At 42.5% G+C, this 21,686-nt stretch overlaps 1 protein-coding gene across 1 annotated transcript in view; it reads left to right on the top strand.

The window, feature by feature from the left end:
- Positions 1-21,686, top strand: part of LOC124554047 (adenylate cyclase type 5-like) — a 589,866-nt gene that overhangs the window by 148,972 nt on the left and 419,208 nt on the right. Inside the window, exon 3 of the mRNA XM_047128083.1 lies at positions 15,504-15,596. Coding sequence (XP_046984039.1) covers positions 15,504-15,596 — 93 coding nt within the window. The remainder of the gene's footprint in view (positions 1-15,503; positions 15,597-21,686) is intronic.

The raw sequence follows: 21,686 nt of genomic DNA, 5'->3' as shown, positions 1-21,686 counted from the left end.
ACGCGAGCGGTTGCTTTTACTTGAAACAGAATATCCTGATTTCAAACGGTCGACAATATCTACACCTCCTTTTGTGGGATTGTAAAATGTTATGACTTCAGATTTGTTCGCTTCGCCGCTGTGAGCGTCTATAGCATCGTCGCTGTACATGGTGGATAACATTAGAACTTCCTTTTTCTGTTTCTTTTTTGGGACGTATGAGCAAATCAAGCAGTTGTTGCTTGATTCTTCTCCATATGCGAATATACTGCTATTTAGTTGCCTATACCTTACGTCCAGAAGTTCCGGTAGAATTTCTCTTTTATTCTTCTGTAGAGTACCTACTACTGTGAGTCGATGATTGGCGTACATTTTGTTAGCGAATGGTATAGACATAAAATAATTGTCCATCGTCACGTTTCTGACTGTTTTGTCAGTCGGTCTAATCAATCGTAACACCGCATTCTCTGCATCATTGGGTACTTGATATGGTCCAGTAGGCTGTTTGCATATACTTCCATATTTAACATATAAAACGTTCTGGCATCACAGAGCGCATATGCCATGACGCCGTATTTTGCAGGCTTGTTTGCTACTGCCTGAATTTGAAACGTCCACAGAACGGTTCTTACATCTCATCTATCGTTGTCAGTGCACCGGCACTATAGCTCCTTTTTGCAAACATCCACAAATTAGTCAAATATTTCTCTAGAGGTGCCAGATTATCTGTTTCCTTTCTCTTGATTTGTCGTCAAAATGTATAGCTTGGAGAAGTGTAATAAAGAAATCCGGTGCAGTCCCATCAGTGGCCCATAGCTCATCAGTACTGAGATGCTGTCCCTTTTTCACTCCTGCACCAAAGAAAGCAGATAACTCTTCAGAGCCGCGCGGGATTTGCCGAGCGGTCTCAGGCGCTACAGTCATGGACTGTGCGGCTGGTCCCAGCGGAAGTTCGAGTCCTCCCTCGGGCATGGGTGTGTGTGTTTGTCCTTAGGATAATTTAGGTTAAGTAGTGTGTAAGCTTAGGGACTGATGACCTTAGCAGTTAAGTCCCATAAGATTTCACACACATTTTTTTTAACTCTTCAGAAACTCTCTGTGGGCAGTCTTAGGCACTCCGTGAATGAGATGCTGCCATTCTGCCGAGTTCTTGGTTTGTGTACTACACAATGCGACCAATTACACTATCTGTAAAAAAATAATTTCCAACGTTCCAATTTTTTTCGAATTTTTTTGCAACACCTCAACTGGAAGATGTGTTACAATATTCTGATAGGCAGCTTTTGCTGGAGGAGCGTGTCGCTTCAACCATTCTGTTATTCCATCCTTATCAAGAAAGGTTTCACGATCTGTATACTGAGAAACAGCTGTACCACAGCATCAGATTCGGTCTCTGAATGATCTGTGGCGGTATTGATCCCTTTATGCTCAGACGGTGCGTCAGTATCTGATGACAGACCCTCTATGTAAACATCCTCGACTAGTGGTTCATCTAGCCACATAATATCTGTTCCCCTGACGTGACTCTTCCCCCTGAAAAGTTTTATACAGGGTGTTACAAAAAGGTACGGCCAAACTTTCAGGAAACATTCCTCACACACAAATAAAGAAAAGATGTATGTGGACATGTGTCCAGAAACGCTAAATTTCCATGTTAGAGCTCATTTTAGTTTCGTCAGTATGTACTGTACTTCCTCGATTCACGCCAGTTGGCCCAATTGAAGGAAGGTAATGTTGTAATACGTGCTTGTGTTGACATGCGACTCATTTCTCTACAGTACTAGCATCGAGCACATCAGTACGTAGCATCAACAGGTTAGTGTTCATCACGTACGTGGTTTTCCAGTCAGTGCAATGTTTACAAATGCGGAGTTGGCAGATGCCCATTTGATGTACGGACTAGCACGGGGCAATAGCCGTGGCGCCGTACGTTTGTATCGAGACAGATTTCCAGAACAAAGGTGTCCCGGCAGGAAGACGTTCGAAGCAATTGATCGGCGTCTTAGGGAGCACGGAACATTCCAGCCTATGACTCGCGACTGGGGAAGACCTAGAACGACGAGGACACCTGCAATGGACGAGGCAATTCTTCGTGCAGTTCACGATAACCCTAATGTCACCGTCAGAGAAGTTGCTGCTGTACAAGGTAACGTTGACCACGTCACTGCACGGAGAGTGCTACGGGAGAACCAGTTGTTTCCCTACCGTGTACAGCGTGTGCAGGCACTATCAGCAGCTGATTAGCCTCCACGGGTACACTTCTGCGAATGGTTCATCCGACAATGTGTCAATCTTCATTTCAGTGCAAATCTTCTCTTTACGGATGAGGCTTCATTCCAACGTGATCAAATTGTAAATTTTCAAAATGAACATGTGTGGACTGACGAGAATCCGCACGCAATTGTGCAATCACGTCATCAACACAGATTTTCTGTGAACGTTTGGGCAGGCATTGTTGGTGATGTCTTGATTGGGCCCCATGTTCTTCCACCTACGCTCAATGGAGCATGTTATCATGATTTCATACGGGATACTCTACCTGTGCTGCTAGAACATGTGCCTTTACAAGTACGACACAACATGTGGTTCATGCACGATGGAGCTCCTGCACATTTCAGTCCAAGTGTTCGTACGCTTCTCAACAACAGATTCGGTGACCGATGGATTGGTAGAGGCGGACCAATTCCGTGGCCTCCACGCTCTCCTGACCTCAACCCTCTTAACTTTCATTTATGGGGGCATTTGAAAGCTCTTGTCTACGCAACCCCGGTGCCAAATTTAGAGACTCTTCGTGCTCGTATTGTGGACGGCTGTGATACAATACGCCATTCTCCAGGGTTGCATCAGCGCATCAGGGATTCCATGCGACGGAGGGTGGATGCACGTATCCTCGCTAACGGAGGACATTTTCAACATTTCCTGTAACAAAGTGTTTGAAGTCACGCTGGTATGTTCTGTTGCTGTGTGTTTCCATTCCATGATCAATGTGATTTGAAGAGAAGTAATAAAATGAGCTCTAGCATGGAAAGGAAGCGTTTCCGGACACATGTCCACATAACATATTGTCTTTCTTTGTGTGTGAGAAATGTTTCCTGAAAGTTTGGCCGTACCTTTTTGTAACACCCTGTATATTTTCATATCCGACAGAGAATGTCATGTCCTCTGTATAAACAATTCCTTAATTCAATTCGTAAAACCCAATAAGTGTACTTACTTTTCTTATAAAAGACGTAACATACGCTGAACACTTTCAGGAGAAAACAAACGAACACAGCCGTGTGTTACAAGAAACACACTGAAAGTGAAGCAAGGCGGTATTCCACGAAAGGTGAAGTAATTGTTACATAAAGTCTCCCGTGTTAGAAAAAAATCTAACACTGCGCACCATTTCAAATAATGGCACAACTAGCAAGCTATTGTTGAAATTTGATTTTCAAGTCACGGATTAACTGAAGCATGGATGTGAAAGAAAGCATTTCTAGATCATCAGTTCATTAGCTTTGAAATGTTCTGGAATATTTAACTAAAATCATAACTGTTAGTTTTTTCTAACAAAGCGAGTGATCGCGGGCTATACGCGTGAAGACTAAGTTAGTAAAAATGTTATCTGAGCCCCTGCTTACGTTATTCTAAATCATAGCTCTTTGTTCGTGTTCTTCACGGGTTCCGATAGCAAGGTGTTTGATTTGTTCTCCATCAGCTGTAGTGGTACAGTATTTTACAAAGTTTTTTTAGAGAGTTGTAATATTTCGTCTTCCCGCGGATTTATGTCAGTGTTTAAACTCGTGTCGGCTAATGCTTTGTTATCTATTAACGTACATAGTTGTTATTTTTGTTCATCAGAGTTCAGTCGTAATGCGTTTATGCGTTCACTAATTGTTTCAACATTTAGGTGATCGTGACGTTCTGCGAATTTGCGAGACTGCTACACTGAGTACAGTGGTGTTAATTTTTGCGACAAGCTCTTATTTGTTGTGTCACTGTGTCATTTTTAAATTATTTTGTCCAGTTTCAAGGATACACAGCCTGGTCTCTAACCTCTTAATAAATGGTTGCAAGTCATTGTCGAATTTCCACAGACGGATTTAGCTGTTTTTCCTCAAATTTCTTGATGTTTATACTAATTTCTTCCTGTGATTTTGTATTTTATTGAAGGCTTTTGTCTCTTTTCTGAAACTGTTTTGTGTTTTGTTCAAGTGTTTTACTTGTACCTATTCAGGCTTAATTCATATTTTGTAGCAACTCTAATAAAGTTGAATTCTTAATATCCGCATGCATGTTTACCCTATTTGCAACGTCTGAGTGTGTATTGTCAGTAACTGAGGTTGGCTTCTGTACCGTTTTATTGAAAGAAACGAAAGCAAAACCCAAATCGCCTGTCTCAGCAAATACTCAGTGCGAATTTACGGACAGCTGAGGCGACTTGTCACATGCTGATTCGTCTTTTGAAATGTCTTGTTCACTGTTGGAAATCTCTTCTGTCGCATTTCCTAATAAAAAAAAAACTCATTTGTATTCGACAGTTATTTGCATTCCCTGAAATTAGAAATAAATTATTGATGTGTAACGATTGTTCTGCTTGTCCTGTAACATTAATAATTGCATCATTACTTTGTGCCGTGTTTGCAATCTGGTAGCAGGACGAATTATGTTGAAAAGTAAAAACTGAGTTAAGAAACAAAATTTTTTATTTGTATTCAAATGATCGAAAACAATAAATTCTTTGACACAACTGAAATATCTGCGAAAAATCTATGTAACACTGAAATGTTTCACACGGATTATGCTATTGTCTTTCTACGCAACAAAGGTCAACTCACTCAATATTTACTTGCAAAAGAAAAAAATACAAATTCCGACAAAATCATACACCAATATAGGAATGAAATAACAGTAGCTGAAAGATAAAATACAATGTTGATTCATATAGACGTAGCAGTGATTTGCTTTCGAGAACCTGTGTTGCAGTTATGTAATTACAGAAAAACCAGAGGACTGTCCCAGGGGAAAAGGGTCGATATGTGTAAGCTTTCTATAAAATGTTTGTCTGTGTGTGGGAAAACTGATTATATTGATTTCATAAATATTCGCATCATGTAATCTGTACATTATATAACATTTCACTTGCAGAGCAATACCAGCTGTTGGTTGACGCTGTATTGCGCATGTGAACTGTGTCGTGAAATAAAATATTAAAACTTCATGGAGTGCAAAAATTTGAAATAAAGAAAATAAATCTAATTAAATATCAAAAGAAAGTAATTGTGTGCTCAATCAAAACTATATGACGAGAACTCAGTACCGAAACACATTATGGACGATGCGTGATATAAAGTGCAATGTTAGATTGATCTACTGGGAAGGTAATAATTGTTTGAAATTACCAACACTGTTCACTGAAAATTAATGTACTTACAGATAAATTATCCACTCTAAATCCTTTTTCTCGGAAACAGTCTGTCGTTTCGTGTAACATTAGTTGCAATGCACTCATTATAAAAATTCAAAACTTTGCTATAAATCATGGAGGTTTGTTTTGCTTTTACGAAAATCGTTTTTGGGAAATCAAACATTTAACCAAGAAACTGCAAACATGCCTTTAAAATTCCTCCAAAATGTTCTATATTAATATAAATAACGAGAAAGTATCAAATAAATTTGCGTCCCTAAAACATAGTATTCCAGACAGTTTCTCCCAGATTGACAGTGACAGACGTTATTCGCTTTAAAACTCAACTGCACGCCACCATGCCTCAAAACGAATGTCTCAACGCTTCACAAGAGACCGACTAATAACTCAACTACAGACCTTTATCTATACTCTGCAAACCACTACGAGGTAGATTGCAGAGCGTACGTCCCATTGTACCAATTATTATGGTTTGTTTCTGCTCCATTCACGTATGCAGCGCCGGTAGAACGATTGTTTGATTGCCTGTCTGCGTGAAATAATTATTCCAATCTTCTCCTCCGATCGCTATGTGAGCGATATGTAGGGGATTGTAGTACATTCCTAGAGTAATCAGTAAAAGCTGGTTTTTGAAACTTTGTTAATAGACTTTCTCTGTCTTCCCAGTTCTGTTCCTTCCGTATCTCTGTGACACTCACGGAATACACAAACCCCTTCTCTGTTTACGTTCAATATCCTCTGTTAGTCAAAATGGTTGAAATGGCTCCAAGCACTATGGGACTTAACATCTGAGGTCATCAGTCCCCTAGAACTTAGAACTACTTAAACTTAACTAACCTAAGGACATCACACACATCCATGCCCGAGGCAGGATTCGAACCTGCGACCGCAGCAGCAGCGCGGTTCCGGACTGAAGCGCCTAGAACCGGTCGGCCACAACGGCCGGCACCTGCTAGTCCTGTGTGATATGGGTCCCACACACGTGAGCAATATTCGAGAACCGATCGCACGATTGATTTTAAGTAGTGTCCTTTCTAGATTGACTGCACATTGTTCTACCAGTAAATCGAAGATTATAACCTGCTTCTTCCACGACTGAATCTATGTGATCATTCCGTTTCATATACCTACAAAGTGTTACACCCAGGTATTTGTATGAATTAGCCGATTCCAACAGTGACTCGCTGATATTATAATCATAGGATAATACGTTTTTTTCGTTTTGGGATTGCAAAATTTTATACTACGGACCATTTAGAACAGGTTACCAATCTCTGTACCATGTTGAAATTTTATCAAGATCTAACTAAGTATTTATGCAGCTTGTTTCAGATAGTACTTCATTATAGATAACTGCATCATCTACAAGAAGTCTTATTTTACTATTAATATTGCCTGCAAGGTCGTTAATACACAATATGAACAGCAGTGGTCCCAACACAGTTCCCTGAGGCACCCCCGAAGTTACACTATGGGCCATTAAAATTGCTACACTAAGAAGAAATGCACATCAAAGACGGGTATCATTGGACAAATATATTATACTACACCTCACACGTGATTACATTTTCATGCAATTTGGGTGCATAGATCCTGTGAAATCTCTACCCAGAACAACCACCTCTGGCCGGGATAATGGCCTTGATTCGCCTGGGCATTGAGTCAAACAGAGCTTGGATGGCGTGTACAGGTACAGCTGCCCATGCAGCTTCAACACGATACCACAGTTCATCAGGAGTAGTGACGGGCATATTGTGACAAGCCAGTTGCTCGGCCACCATTGACCATTTCAATTGGTGACAGATCTGGAGAATGTGACGGCCACGGCAGCAGTCGAACATTTTCTGTATCAAGAAAGGCCCGTACAGGACCTGCAACTTGCGGTTGTGCATTATCCTGCTGAAATGTAAGGTTTCACAGGGATCGAATGAAGGGTAGAGCCACAGGTCGTAACACATCTGAAATGTAACGTCCACTGTTCAAAGTGCCGTCAATGCGAACAAGAGGTGACCGAGACGTGTAACCAATGGCACCCTATGACATTACGCCAGGTGATATGCCAGTATGACCATGACGAATACACGCTTCCTATGTGCGTTCACCGCGATGTCGCCAAACACGGATGCGACTATCATGATGCTGTAAACAGAATCTGGATTCATCCGAAAAAATGACGTTTTGCCATTCGTGCACCCAGGTTCGTCGTTGAATACACCATCGCAGGCGCTCCTCTCTGTGATGCAGCGTTCATGGGTAACCGCAGCCATGGTCTCCGAGCTGATACTCCGTGCTGCTGCAAACGTCGTCGAACTGTTCGTGCACATTGCTGTTGTCTTCCAAACGTCCTCATCTGTTGACTCAGTGATCGAGACGTGGCTGCACGATCCGTTACAGCCATGCGGATCTCGACCGTCTGTCATCTCGACCGCTAGTGATACGAGGTTGTGGGGATCCAGCACGGCGTTCCGTATTACCCTCCTGAACCCACCGATTCCATAGTCTGCTAACAGTGATTGGATCTCGACAAACGCGAGCAGGAATGTCGCGATACGATAAACCGCAATCGCGATAGCCGACAATTCGACCTTTATCAAAGTTGGAAACGTGATGGTACGCGTTTCTCCTCCTTACACGAGGCATGACAACAACGTTTCACCAGGCAACGCCGGTGAACTGCTGTTTGTGTATGAGAAATCCGTTGGAATCTTTCCTCATGTCAGCACGTTGTAGGTGTCGCTTCCGGCGCAAACGTTGTGTGAATGCTCTGAAAAGCCAATCATTTGCATATCACAGCATCTTCTTCCTGTCAGTTAAATTTCGCGTCTGTAGCACGTCATCTTCGTGGTGTAGCAATTTTAATGGCTAGTAGTGTACTTCTACATCTGACGATGACTCTCCGTCCAACATAACATGCTGTGTCCTGCCTACCAAAAGTCCTCAAATCAATCACAAATTACACTTGATACCCCATGTGATCGTACTTTTGCAATAAGCGTGGGTGCGGTACTAAGTGAAATGCTTTTCGGAAATCAGGAAATACTGCATCTACCTGATCCAAAGCTTGCAGAATGTCATGTGAGGAAAGTGCGAGTTGGGTTTCACATGATCAGTGTTTCCCGAAATCCATGCTGGTTGGCATTGAAGAGGTCATTCTGTTCAAGATATCTCAAAACTAAACACACAGTCGAAACGCAATTGGGCCCTATTAGTGGACATTAATATGGCAGCTTGAATTCTGTGAGGGAGGTTCTGAATAGAGATGCCTGAATGTCTGTATAAGTGGCAGCCCATTCCTCCTCAAGAGCCAAAATCAGAAATGGTACTGATATTGAACACGGGGATCTGGGGTGAAGTCGACGTTCTAACTCAAATGTGTTCCATTGCCTTCAGGTCGGACTCTGGGCAGGCCAGTCCAGAAATGTTTCTGATCACAATGCATTGTATCAGATATGCTGCCTTATGACAGGGTGCATTGTCATGCTGATAGAAACGACCATCGTGTCCAAACTGTCCCTCTACGGCGCACAGTGCACAGTGGTGACAAATGGGTCCACACCCTTCTGCATGTTGTGTTTTCTGAAGCACAAGAATGGGACCACATCCTAGTCATGGAAAACATCCCCATATCGTAACATGACCTCCTGCGAGCTTTGCTATTGGCACCACACATGATGGCAGATCATGCTCTCCAAACATTCGCCAAACCCAAACCCTTCCATCGGGTCGCCACAGGATATGTTGTGGTTCATTTTTCTAAATGCCATCCACTGACCACTGGCGTTGCTCTTTACACCTCTCCCAAGCATCACTTAGCATCGACTACAGACATATGTGTGGCTTACACCTACATCTACATCTACAACTACATACATACTCCGAGATCTACAATACGGTGCGTGGCGGGTCGTATTCGTGTTTTATAAGCGGTCTCCTTTACAGATGAACCACATGTTCTGAAAATTCTACCAATGAACTGAAGACGACTATCCGCCTTCCCCACAACTGCCATTACATGCTTGTCTCACTTCATATCGATGTGCTATGTTACGCCCAAATATTTAATCGACGTGACTGTGTCAAGCACTACACTACTAATGGAGTATTCAAACATTATGGGATTCTTTTTCCTATTCATCTGCATTAATTTACATTTATCTATATTTAGAGTTAGCTGCCATTCATTGCACCAATCACAAATCCTGTCCAAGTCATCATCTATCCTCCTACAGTCACTCAACGACCTTCCCGTACACCACAGCATCATCAGCAAACAGCCGCACATTGCTATCCACCCTATCCAAAAGATCATTTATGTAGATAGGAAACAACAGCGGACCTACCACACTTCCCTGGGGCATTCCAGATGATACCCTCCGATGAACACTCACCATCGAGGACAACGTACTGGGTTCTATTACTTAAGAAGTCTTCGAGACACTCACATACTTCGGACCAATCGCATATGCTCGTACCTTAGTTAGGAGTCTGCAGTGGGGCACCGAGTCTAACGCTTTCCGGAAGTCAAGGAATATGGCATCCATCTGATACCCTTCATCCATGGTTCGCAAGATATAATGCGAAAAAAGGGCGAGTTGCGTTTCGCAGGAGCGATGCTTTTTAAAGCCGTACTGATGAATGGACAGCAACTTCTCTGTCTCAAGGAAATTCATTATGTTCGAGAATCCTACAACAAACCGATGTTTAGGATATTGGTCTGTAATTTTGAGGATCCGTCTTTCTACCCTTCTTATACACAGGCGTCACCTGCGTTTTTTTCCAGTCGCTCGGGACTTTACGTCGGGCAAGAGATTCGCGATAAATGCAAGCTAAGTAAGGAGCCAATGCAGTAGAGTACTCTCTGTATAACCGAATTGGAATCCGATCAGGACCTGGCGATTTATTTATTTTCAACCCATTCAGCTGCTTCACAACCCCGGGGATGTCTATCACTATGTCCTCCATACGGGAATCTGTACGAGACTCAAACGGCGGTATGTTTGTACGATCCTCGTGCGTGAACGATTTCTCAAATGTTAAATTTAAAATTTCAGCTTTCATTTTGCTGTCTTCCGTTACTATGCCAGACTGATCAGTGAGTGACTGGATGGAAGCCTTCGACCCACTTACCGATTTTACGTAAGACCAGAATTTCCTTGGGTTTTCAGCAAGATCGTTTGCTAAGGTATGACGGTGGTTGTGGTTGTATGCTTCGCGCATCGCTCTTTTTACAGCAGCACGAATCTCTACTAACTTTTGCCTGTCCTCATTCTCACGATCTTTCTTGCACCGCGAGTGCAATAGCCTTTGCTTCCTGAGCATGCTCCGAATTGCGCTGTTAAACCACGGTGGGTCTTTTCCGTCCCTAACCCACTTCTTCGGCACATACTTCTCCAATGCGTGATTTACAATGTGTTTAAACTTTGCCCATAATTCTTCCACGTCCATTGTACTGGAAGTAAATGAAGTAGATTCGTGTACTAAGTGGGATGCTAACAACTGCTTATCTGCTCTTTCTAGTAAGAATACTCTCCTAGCCTTCTTGAGCGACTTTTCAACTTTCGTAACCGTAGTCGTAATGGCAACATCTTGATCACTAATCCGTCTCTCAACACTGACACCGTCGATGAGGTCTGGTCTGTTCGTGGCTACCAGATCTAAAATATTTGCATTACGCGTTGGCTATCGATTTAGCTGCTCAAGACAGTTTTCGGATAATGGGTTCCAAAGTAATTCACACGACGGATGGTCTGTACCACCTGTAATGAGAGCTGCTTGACCACTGTACTTCATTTTTGTTGACACGCCACACACAGTCGATGTGGTAGCTGGACTGATGGGAGAACTTTGGAATGCACAAGTGATTTCTTCTGCTGATCTATACAATTTTTGATGAGCACCCTCGAAAATGCTCGCCGGCTCTGTCGGTAGATGATATCGGTCTGGTGTCGGTTTAGTTGTGGTTATTTCTTCGGGTTTCCACTTCACACTGATGCCACCTACAGTCGAGAAGAGTTGAAATATTCCTGATGGATCTTTTACTCAGATGACATCCAATGACTCGTCCACGTTGAAAGCTGTAGTTCGTGCAGGATAAAGTGGCCAATATGCAGTGACCAGTTTCCGTCAAAAGCGCTGCACGAGTTCGTTCTTTTGTTTGGAAAAGAAGGCCAACAAGTGTTTGCCACCTTTCGGCTGGCCGCCATGACAGAATCGAGGCACACGCCATGTAACCTTTCTCAAACGTTTTTACAGAAACCATTCGGTAAAAAAAAAGTTGTGTTACTTATAGGTTTATGTGTCAGGTTCATGGTTTGCCCATCATTTCGTTAATTGTCAAAGTTATTGTGACATTTAAGTGAAAGTAAGACACTGCACGAAATTCGAACAATTTTATAAGGGGAAAAGAAGGTCGCTGTGATTTTGCGTTTGGTGCAAATTATATGATATGTTTCTGTGTAAGTAATTTAGCTAAGATATCGAATTTTTCCTTAGACTTAAGTAGAGGTCTCTATCTGTCACCAGTCTCGAGAAAATTGTCTGATGTAACACACTCATTTCCGATCTCGCCGTGGCAGTGATGAATCCAGAATTAAATATCCACAACGTTCCTCAATGGTTTGAGATATCGAAATGACATTTTGGCAGATCATAGTACACTAACTGTATTTTGCAGTGTAGTTATTATGCAAAACTTCATTATCTACCGCGCTAATTCTGTAACTACAGATTTTTTCGATGAAATAATGTACTTTTTAGGTGCCATGAATAACTGCTGAAACGAGAAATGCTTTGGGTTTTGGAACAGCATAAGCGTAGACAATACACGTTTATTTTGTACCGAAATTGTGTTTTTCTAATACGCTTCTGACGTCATTTTTCCTCAATTCCCAATTTAATAAAATTAATAAACCTGTTTCAGAATTCTCTCAAATTTGCGTCTCCACAGAGCATGCTAGAAAGTTGATACTATGTATACTCCGCTGTACTTTGGCAGAAGAAGCGAATTTAACATGGTAACCAGGCAAATGTGTAAATTATAGTCAAAATTCGCCACTAGTTACTCTTCTCTGAAAGTTACAAATGGTTAACAAGCCAAGCGAAAATCAATCGCTGCATTTTCAGCGGAGTTCTTTTCAGATTACTAATCAAAACACGCTGCCAGAGCTTTTTGAATGGTCACCATGCAATTGTGGGCGTGGAGTGGTCCCACTTAATATTTACAAAAAATGTGAGTGTAGGCGACAGTTTAGAGTGGCGCTTCCCCTCCAGTGCTCTGCATTTCCCCTACAGCGCCTGCCCGTGGCTCCCACCACTACCACTATCCCCACACACATCCAGCCAACTGTGCATCTACCGGCCGCGGCATTTTGTGCGGACCACACTTTGCTCCTCTGACCGACCAGTTCTGCTGTTGTTGCTGCTTCTGTAGTGACAACACGATCTCCCCATCTCCACTGACATTGGCGAACTTGCCTCTCGCAACAACTAGTGGTCAATTAAGTATTATGTGAGACTGAGCAGATACCATTAATGTGATAGTGCATGTATCAGTAGTAAATCGAAACGGTTATGACACAAGAACTGCCGGCCACAGTAACCGAGCGGTTCTAGGCGCTACAGTCTGGAACCGCGCGACCGCTACGGTAGCAGGTTCGAATCCTGCCTCGGGCATGGATGTGTGTGATGTTCTTAGGTTAGTTAGGTTTAAGTAGTTCTAAGTTCTAGGGGACTGATGATCTTAGAAGTTAAGTCCCATAGTCCTCAGAGTCATTTGAACCATTTATGAACAGAAGGACTTCAAATATTTATCAGAAATAACACCAACCAAGTACCATAAAAAAGCAGCTGTAGTGGGTGCCCTGAGAAAGAGTAAAAATTTTGAGAAAAAATGTTCATCGCAAAGAAAAACAGATGGATAAGTCGACTAAATATTATAACTCCCTCCAAAAGGCGAAGGATGGTGTTTTCTTTCTTACACACAGTTGAGATTATAAACGTAATTTCTCTCCAAATTGACTAAAATATGACAGCATATAGCGGTATAAAGAAATCTGCAGCAAAGCAGCAATCACCGTTACGTCTGTGGTCAAACCCGACAGATAGTATCGAAAATTCCTGTAGACCCTATCGATGCACTGCTGAACAATCACCTCTTCAACATTCTCCCACGTCACTCCGTTTTGTACCTTCTCGTTCGTGTATGGGGTGTTCGTTTTAACATGGACTAACTATATATCTCGAAAAATGCGCATTGTACGAAAAAATTGTTTCAGGTGAAAAGTTAATATTTTCAAGAAGGGCACTTCTCTATTCTGAAACTGTCCCCTCCTCCACCAGCCACCCCCGCCCCCCTCCCCCGTACCTCTTGCAGATGAACTTTCAGTTTTCAAATGGGAACACACCATATGTATTGCAGATTCGAATTCTACCAAAAAAAAAAAAAAAAAAAGCCTACAGTTTACCAGAAACATTTTTTTGCCCATTCGTAGCTGATTATTGCTGTTGCCGACAAAACAAAATTTTTTCCAGTTATGAACCGATTCACTTAATATACTTTACATTACCTTTCTGTTCCAAACAGTTGATATTATAGTTAAAATTTTAATTTTGTTTTGCAAATTAGATGTTACAGGAAAACTTTTACATTTAGTCATGTAAAAGAGTCTGACAAATAAACTACATTTAAAGTTACATACTTTCTTGTTCGCTTCAGGACCGATTTCGGTGAGCCCCCGGACCATCAGCATGCTTGATTTCGGCGAATCCCCTCCAATCTCAACATCACGCTGACTGATTTCAGTGTGCTCTTTCGTAACTCTTCCACCGATTGCAGCATCGTATACCAAGAATGATAACATTTTTTAAGATTTTTTGCCGCAGAATCCGAATCTAAAATAACAAAATTTAAAAGATAAAAGTTGACCGCCCCGCACGCAAATACAAACCGTATGCCAGATACAATTAATGTCAGTTCTTCTGATAGAGTGCATGATAGTGCGCGAGACAGCTCAGTTTTTGAAACTTCCTGGCAGATTAAAACTGTGTGCCCGACCGAGACTCGAACTCGGGACCTTTGCCTTTCGCGGGCAAGTGCTCTACCATCTGAGCTACCGAAGCACGACTCACGGCCGGTACTCACAGCTGTACTTCTTTCTGTAAAGTTTGGAAGGTAGGAGACGAGGTACTGGCAGAAGTAACGCTGTCAGGACGGGGCGTGAGTCGTGCTTCCGTAGCTCAGATGGTAGAGCACTTGCCCGCGAAAGGCAAAGGTCCCGAGTTCGAGTCTCGGCCGGGCACACAGTTTTAATCTGCCAGGAAGTTTCATATCAGCGCACACTCCGCTGCAGAGTGAAAATCCCATTCTGGAGCTCAGTCTTTGTCTCGCGTTCGATCACTATTGCTCTCTTGTTCGGTTTTAGGAAACCAAACGAGAAACACGTTTGGTGGCACCATCTCTGGCGGACCACTTGACTTTGCGCACGAAATGGACTGATTGGGTAACTTCAATGCTAACTGACTCGGAAACAGCGCAACGTATCGAATTTTGTCTGAAAAATTGTCTCTCAGCACAACCTACCCTGCCACACCCTCACAACTTTTTTCAGATTGTTTCTGAAAGCCTGTGAATACAGGGTCACCTAGCTGCCCCTATCGATATGTTTTATGCAACCTCCAATGCCCTCAAATACCGCGTGCAATATTTTCATATTTTCTCACTTGCCATATGCAACCATTAGTCCTGCAGAAAAAATATACAGGGCCTTTTTGTAGGAAATTTAATGTAGTTAAATTATGTACCGTGATACTTTTCACTAGAGGTCATAGTGTTCTAATTATTCAAGAAAACGTACAACTATGACCTTCTGACACGTTTCTCTTGAATAACTCGAAAACCATGGTGTCCATTAAAAACTATCTGTGTGCAAAATTTGACTGCATTAAATTTTCTACAAAAAAGTCCTGTCCATTTTGATCTCTAAGAAAGCGAGTGAGAGAAAATACGGTTTTTGAACGTGTTGTGGATCGGTAGGCGCACCTACATCACCCTGAATATTCAGTCACTTAGTTGCTACTAAACTGCAGTTACACTAATTGTACCTCTGTCTTTCTGCAGCATCCTGTTCGCCGACATTTGCGGTTTCACAAGCCTCTCAGACCAGTGCACGGCCGAAGAGTTGGTACGCCTGCTCAACGAGCTCTTCGCGAGGTGAGTACACTTCAGTTATCTTCTCGGTACTCCAACGGTCTTCCCAAACAGGTGGCTTTGTACAGGGCGGCTGCCGTAAGAAATAACATAGCTTTTACTCTCCAGTATATTATCTATCAACCCAGGTAGTGAAACCAGTTTTCTTATCGAAAGGTATTTGTTTCGTCTTTTTAACGAGTGAAAAATCTCTTGCAAAGATGAATAGATTGTACTGACGCAACTTTTCAAATTTTTAAAATGTTGTTCGCTTCTGTTCAACGACTGGCTTGGTGCAGCTGTCCACGCTACTCCATGCTTTGCAAGTCTCTCATCTCTGGATAACTACTGCAGCCGAAATGCACTTTAACCTACCTACTGCATTCAGGCCTTGGTTTCTGCTTAAAATTTGTACCCGCTATACTTCCTTCCACTACCAAGCTGACGATTCCTTGTCTTAGGATGAGTCCGATCACATGATTCCTCCTTTTCAGTCAAGCTGTGCTACAGATTTCTATTTTATCCAAATTAGATACGTTACCTCCTCATTAGTTACGCTATCTACCCATCTAATCTTCAAAGTATTCTATCACACCACGTTTTAAGGCCTTTTGTTCGCTTCTCATCTAAGCTGTTTACCTATCTACATTAGATATTAATAGTTTCCTCTCTTTCACAAATGGTTTCTTTCCTGTTCTGTATCCTTTCTACTACGGATCTTGTTGTCCAAATGGCAAACGTTATCCACTGCTTTCAGTTTCTCATTTTCTGGTCTAATTCCCTAATTCCGTGCCGGCCGGTGTGGCCGTGCGGTTCTAGGCGCTTCAGTCCGGAACCGCGTGACCGCTACCGTCGCAGGTTCGAATCCTGCCTCGGGCATGGATGTCTGTGATGTCCTTAGGTTAGCTAGGTTTAAGTAGTTCTAATTTCTAGGGGACTGATGATCACAGATGTTAAGTCCCATAGTGCTCAGAGCCATTTGAACCATTTTTTGAACCTAATTCCGTAATTTTGTTGATATTCATGTCATACCTTCATTTCATGACACCACCCATTACATTCAACCGCTCTTGTAATAACTTTACAGTATCTGACAAAATTGAAAGGGGCGTTCAATAAGTAGAGAATTTTTTTTCTGATATTAGGTTGGTTCCGTTCAGCAGCGTTCCGATACACCATGTCATTCCCCACTCTTTGGCTGCGAAACCCGATTTTTCAACACAATCTCCGTTTAATGGGACGCCCTTACACCCCGTTACTAGGACGGGGTGTATGCTCACATGGTACCAGTGTCGTCGGAGCCGTGCTACTGCATCAATAACCTCCCCATTATTTAGGTACTGCTTCCCGTGGAATGCATAATTCATTTGACCAATCGGATGGAAGGGATAAGGTGCGAGATTTGAGCCGTAGGGTGGATGAGAAAGAACAATACAGTCAAGTTAAGTGACCTCCTCGCCTTGTCGTAGAGAATGTGTCTTTTTTCATAGGTGATCCTCTGCTGCCTTCCCTTTTCCACCTCTCGAAGCTACCCATTCGTTTTCCGTTATATTAATTTCCCCTGTTTCTGTGCAACGTAGTCTAATTTTCCCTGTAAGTGTCTCAAAAACCTCTTTCCTTTAATTTATCCAACTACCACCGCTTAAAATTCCTAACTTTTTGCAATTTCTTTAGTTTTAGTTTGCAGTTCGTAAGCAATAAATTTAAATATATTTGTATAAAATACAGATAAAATTCGCTTAACACCTTCCTAAGAGACAGTCTGCCCTCCTTCCTCTCTGACTTTGTAAGCGTAGATAAGATGTGATTTAAATTCAGAGAAATGGTATCGACAGCAATTGAGACATATATACCAAGTAATTTAATAAGGCTAGTAATGATCCCACCTTGGTACACAACCAGATCAGAAAACTGTTCCAGATGGAACGAAAATAAGCACGTCAAATTTAAAAGAACGCAAAACTCTCAAGATTGGCGGAGTTTTACAGACGCTCGAAATTTAGCGCGAACTTCAGCAGAAGATGCGTTTAATACATTACTGGCCATTAAAATTGCTACACCAAGAAGAAATGCGGTTGATAAACGGGTATTCATTGGACAAATATATTATACTACAACTGACATGTGATTACATTTTCTCGCAATTTTGGTGCATAGATCCAGAGAAATCAGTACCCACAACAACCACCTCTGGCCGTAATAACGGCTTTGATACACCTGTGAATTGAGTGAAACAGAGCTTGGATGGTCTGTACAGGTACAGCTGCCCATGCAGCTTCAACACGATATCACAGTCCATCAAGAGTAGTGACTGGCGTATTGTAACGAGCCAGTTGCTCGGCCACCATTGACCAGACGTTTTCAGTTGGTGAGAGATCTGGAGAATGTGCTGGCCAGGGCAGAAGTCGAACATTTTCTGCATCCAGAAAGGCCCGTACAGGACCTGCAACATGCGGTCGTGCATTATCCTGCTGAAATGTAGGGTTTCACAGGGGTCGAATGAAGGGTAGAGCCACGGGTCGTAACACATCTGAAATGTAGCGTCCACTGCTCAAAGTACCGTCCATGCGAACAAGAGGTGACCGAGACGTGTAACCAATGGCACCCCATACCATCACGCCGGGTGATACGCCAGTATGGCGATGACGAATACACGCTTCCAATGTGCGTTCACCACGATGTCGCCAAACACGGATGCGACCATCATGATGCTGTAAACAGAACCTGGATTCATCCGAAAAAATGACGTTTTGCCATTCGTGCACCCAGGTTCGTCAGTGAGTAACCTATCGCAGGCGCTCGTGTCTGTGACGCAGCGTCAAGGGTAACCCCAGCCGTGGTCTCCGAGCTGATAGTCCGTGCTGCTGCAAACTTCGTCGAACTGTTCGTGCAGATGGTTGTCGTCTCGCAAACGTCCCCATCTGTTGACTCAGGGATCGAGACGTGGCTGCACGATCCGTTACAGACATGCGGATAAGATGCCTGTCATCTCGACTGCTAGTGATATGACGCCGTTGTGATCCAGCACGGCGTTCCGTATTACCCTCCTGAATCCACCGATTCCATATTCTGCTGCCAGTCATTGGATCTCTTCCAACGCTAGCAGCAATGTCGTGATACGATAAACCACAATCGCGATAGGCGATATGAAAGTCGGAAACGTGATGGTATACATTTCTCCTCCTTGCACGAGGCATCACAACAACGTTTCACCAGACAACGCCGGTCAACTGCTGTTTGTGTATGAGAAATCGGTTGAAATCTCTCCTCATGTCAGCACGTTGTAGGTGTTGCCACTGGCACCAACCTTGTGTGAATGATCTGAAAAGCTAATCATTTGCATATCACAGCATCTTCTTCCTGTCGGTTAAATTTCGGGTCTGTAGCACGTCATCTTCGTGGTTTAGCAATTTTAATGGCCAGTAGTGTAGTTTGTATGACGAAGCTCTCTCTCCAAATCTCACACAAACCACAGTGAGATTCTCGTCGTATGTAAAGTACACCAGCGACAAGACGCAGTCAATACCTTAATTGTGCCGTACCAATGGAGATCATATTGAGGAGAGTTGCTACACATGGTCTTCTGAAATTCCTTCGCCAAAGAAGAAGAAGTAACTATTCTACAATTCGAATCAAGAACAAAGGCCAACATGCTTAGATGGATGTGTGTGATGTCCTTAGGTTAGTTAGGTTTAAGTAGTTCTAAGTTCTAGGGGACTTATGACCACAGCAGTTGAGTCCCATAGTGCTCAGAGCCATTTTGAACCAACATGCTTAGAACTACAGTAAATATTCACGGTGTAGCAAATCAGCTTAAAACACTTAATAAAGGCAAGGCCATCCTAGGGAGGTGACGAAGTGGCTAGCACACTGGACTCGCATTAGGGAGGACGACGTTCTAACCCGGGTCCGACTTTCTGATTTAGGTTTTCCGTGATTTCCCTAAGTCGCTGGAGACAAATACCGGGATGGTGCCTTTGAAAGGGCACGGCCGACTTCCTTCCCCATCCTTCTGTAATCCGACGGGACCGACGATCTCGCTGTTTGCTCTTTTCCCCCAGACCAACCAACCAACCAACCAACCAACCAACCAACCAAAAGCAAGGCCGCCGGTTCAGACTATATACCAGTCAGCTTCCTCTCAGAGTATGCTGGTGCAATAACTCCCTACTTATTAATCATATACAACCGCTCACTCGGTGAAAGATCCGTACCCAAAGACTGGAAAGTTGCGCAAGTCACACCAATACCCGAAAAGGGAAGTACGAGTAATCAGGTAAATTACAGACTCATATCGCTAATGTCGATTTACAATAGGACTTTGAAACATACAATGTTTCGAACCTTATGAATTACCTCGAAGAAAACGACTGATTCACAAATGGCCAACACGGATTCAGAAAATATCGTTCTTGTGAAACACAACTAGCTCCTTGTACTCACGAAGTAATGAGTGTTATCGACTAGGAAAGTCAAACGGATTCCATATTTTCAGATTTCCAGAGGGCCTTCGACACTGTTCCTCACAACCGTCTTCTAATCAAATTTCATGCCTGTGGAGTATCGCCTCAGCTGTGTGACTGTATTTGTGATTTCCTGTCACGAAGGTCACAGTTCGGACGTGAGGTCCGCCAGTTATGAAAAAAACCGTTCTTTTCAGGTGCCCAAACATGTTTCAGCACCATCATCAGTGGGTTTCTGTTTTATTTAATCTGTACTGAATGATTACAAAATAACGGGAATAGTTAGTTCAAAGAACAATTTGTTTCTTTTAGTTAATACCTTTACTCTCGGTGTGCATGGTTTTGCACGACCACTTGTGTATTACTTATTACAGGTACATTATCATCTGCAACCAAATGATTTTGTTGCAGGTGACAAGCTACCTGTAATAAGTTATACACAAGTGGTCGTGCAAAACCATGCACACCGAGAGTAAAGGTATTAACTAAAAGAAACAAATTGTTCTTTGCACTAACTATTCCCGTTATTTTGTAATCCTTTAGTAAAAAAATCGGTGTTTTGCGTAACTGTCGAACCTTACATTACACAATTTTAACTTAAAACACGATAAACACAAGGAGCTGCAAATCCAGATGATGAACAGGGTCACAGTTCGTAGTAACTGACGGAAAGTCATCGAGTAGAAAAGAAGTAATATCTGGCATTCCCCAAGGAAGTGTTATAGGCCGACTGCTGTTCCTGATCTATACAAACGATTTACGAAACGAACTGTGCAGCCCACTTAGACTGCCTTCAGAGTTCAGATGCCGTCATTTATTTTCTTTGAAACTCATCAGATGATCAAAACGTATCGCAAAATGATTTAGATTACATATTATATGGGGCACAAACTGGCAATTGACTCTAAACAATGAAACGTGTGAAGTCATCCACATGATCACTAAACTGAATCCTCTAAATTTTAGTTACACGATAAATCACACAAATCTAAGGCCTGTAAACTCAGCTAAATACTTAAGCATTACAGTTACGAAAAACTTAAACTGAAACGACGACATAGATAATGTTGTGGAGAAAGAAAACCAAAGACTGCGATTTATCGGCAGAACATTTAGAAAATGTAGCAGGTCTACTAAAGAGACTGCCTACACTACGCTCGTCCGGCCTCTTCTGGAAGACTGCTGTGGAGTGTGGGATGCGATTCATATAGGATTGATGAAAAACATCGTTAAAATTCCAAGAAGGGCAGCTTGTTTTGTATTATCGCGAAGTGGGTCAGAGAGTGACATGGAAATGATTCGCGAATTGAGGAGGAAATCATTAAAACAAAGGCGTTTTTCGTTGCAGCAGGACATTATCATGAAATTTCGACCACCAACTTCTTCCTCAGAGTTTGAAAATAGACATATGGAGAGATGATGATCATAATGAGATAAGAGAAGTCAGATATCTCACGGAATGTGCTCAGTGTTCATTCTCCCGCGCGCCGTTCGGGAGTGGAATGGTAGAAAACTAGCTTTAAGGTGGTTCGACGAACCCTCTACCAGGCACTTAATGGTTAGTTGCAGAGTAATCTTGTATATGTACCGGGTGATCAAAAACTCAGTATAAATTTGAAAACTTAATAAATCACGGAATAATGTAGAGAGA

Source organism: Schistocerca americana, chromosome 11, assembly GCF_021461395.2.
Source record: "Schistocerca americana isolate TAMUIC-IGC-003095 chromosome 11, iqSchAmer2.1, whole genome shotgun sequence".
In the NCBI taxonomy this organism is placed as follows: Eukaryota; Metazoa; Arthropoda; class Insecta; order Orthoptera; family Acrididae; genus Schistocerca; species Schistocerca americana.
The sequence above is the reverse complement of the archived record's forward strand: the minus strand, read 5'-3'. Positions and strand labels throughout refer to the sequence as shown.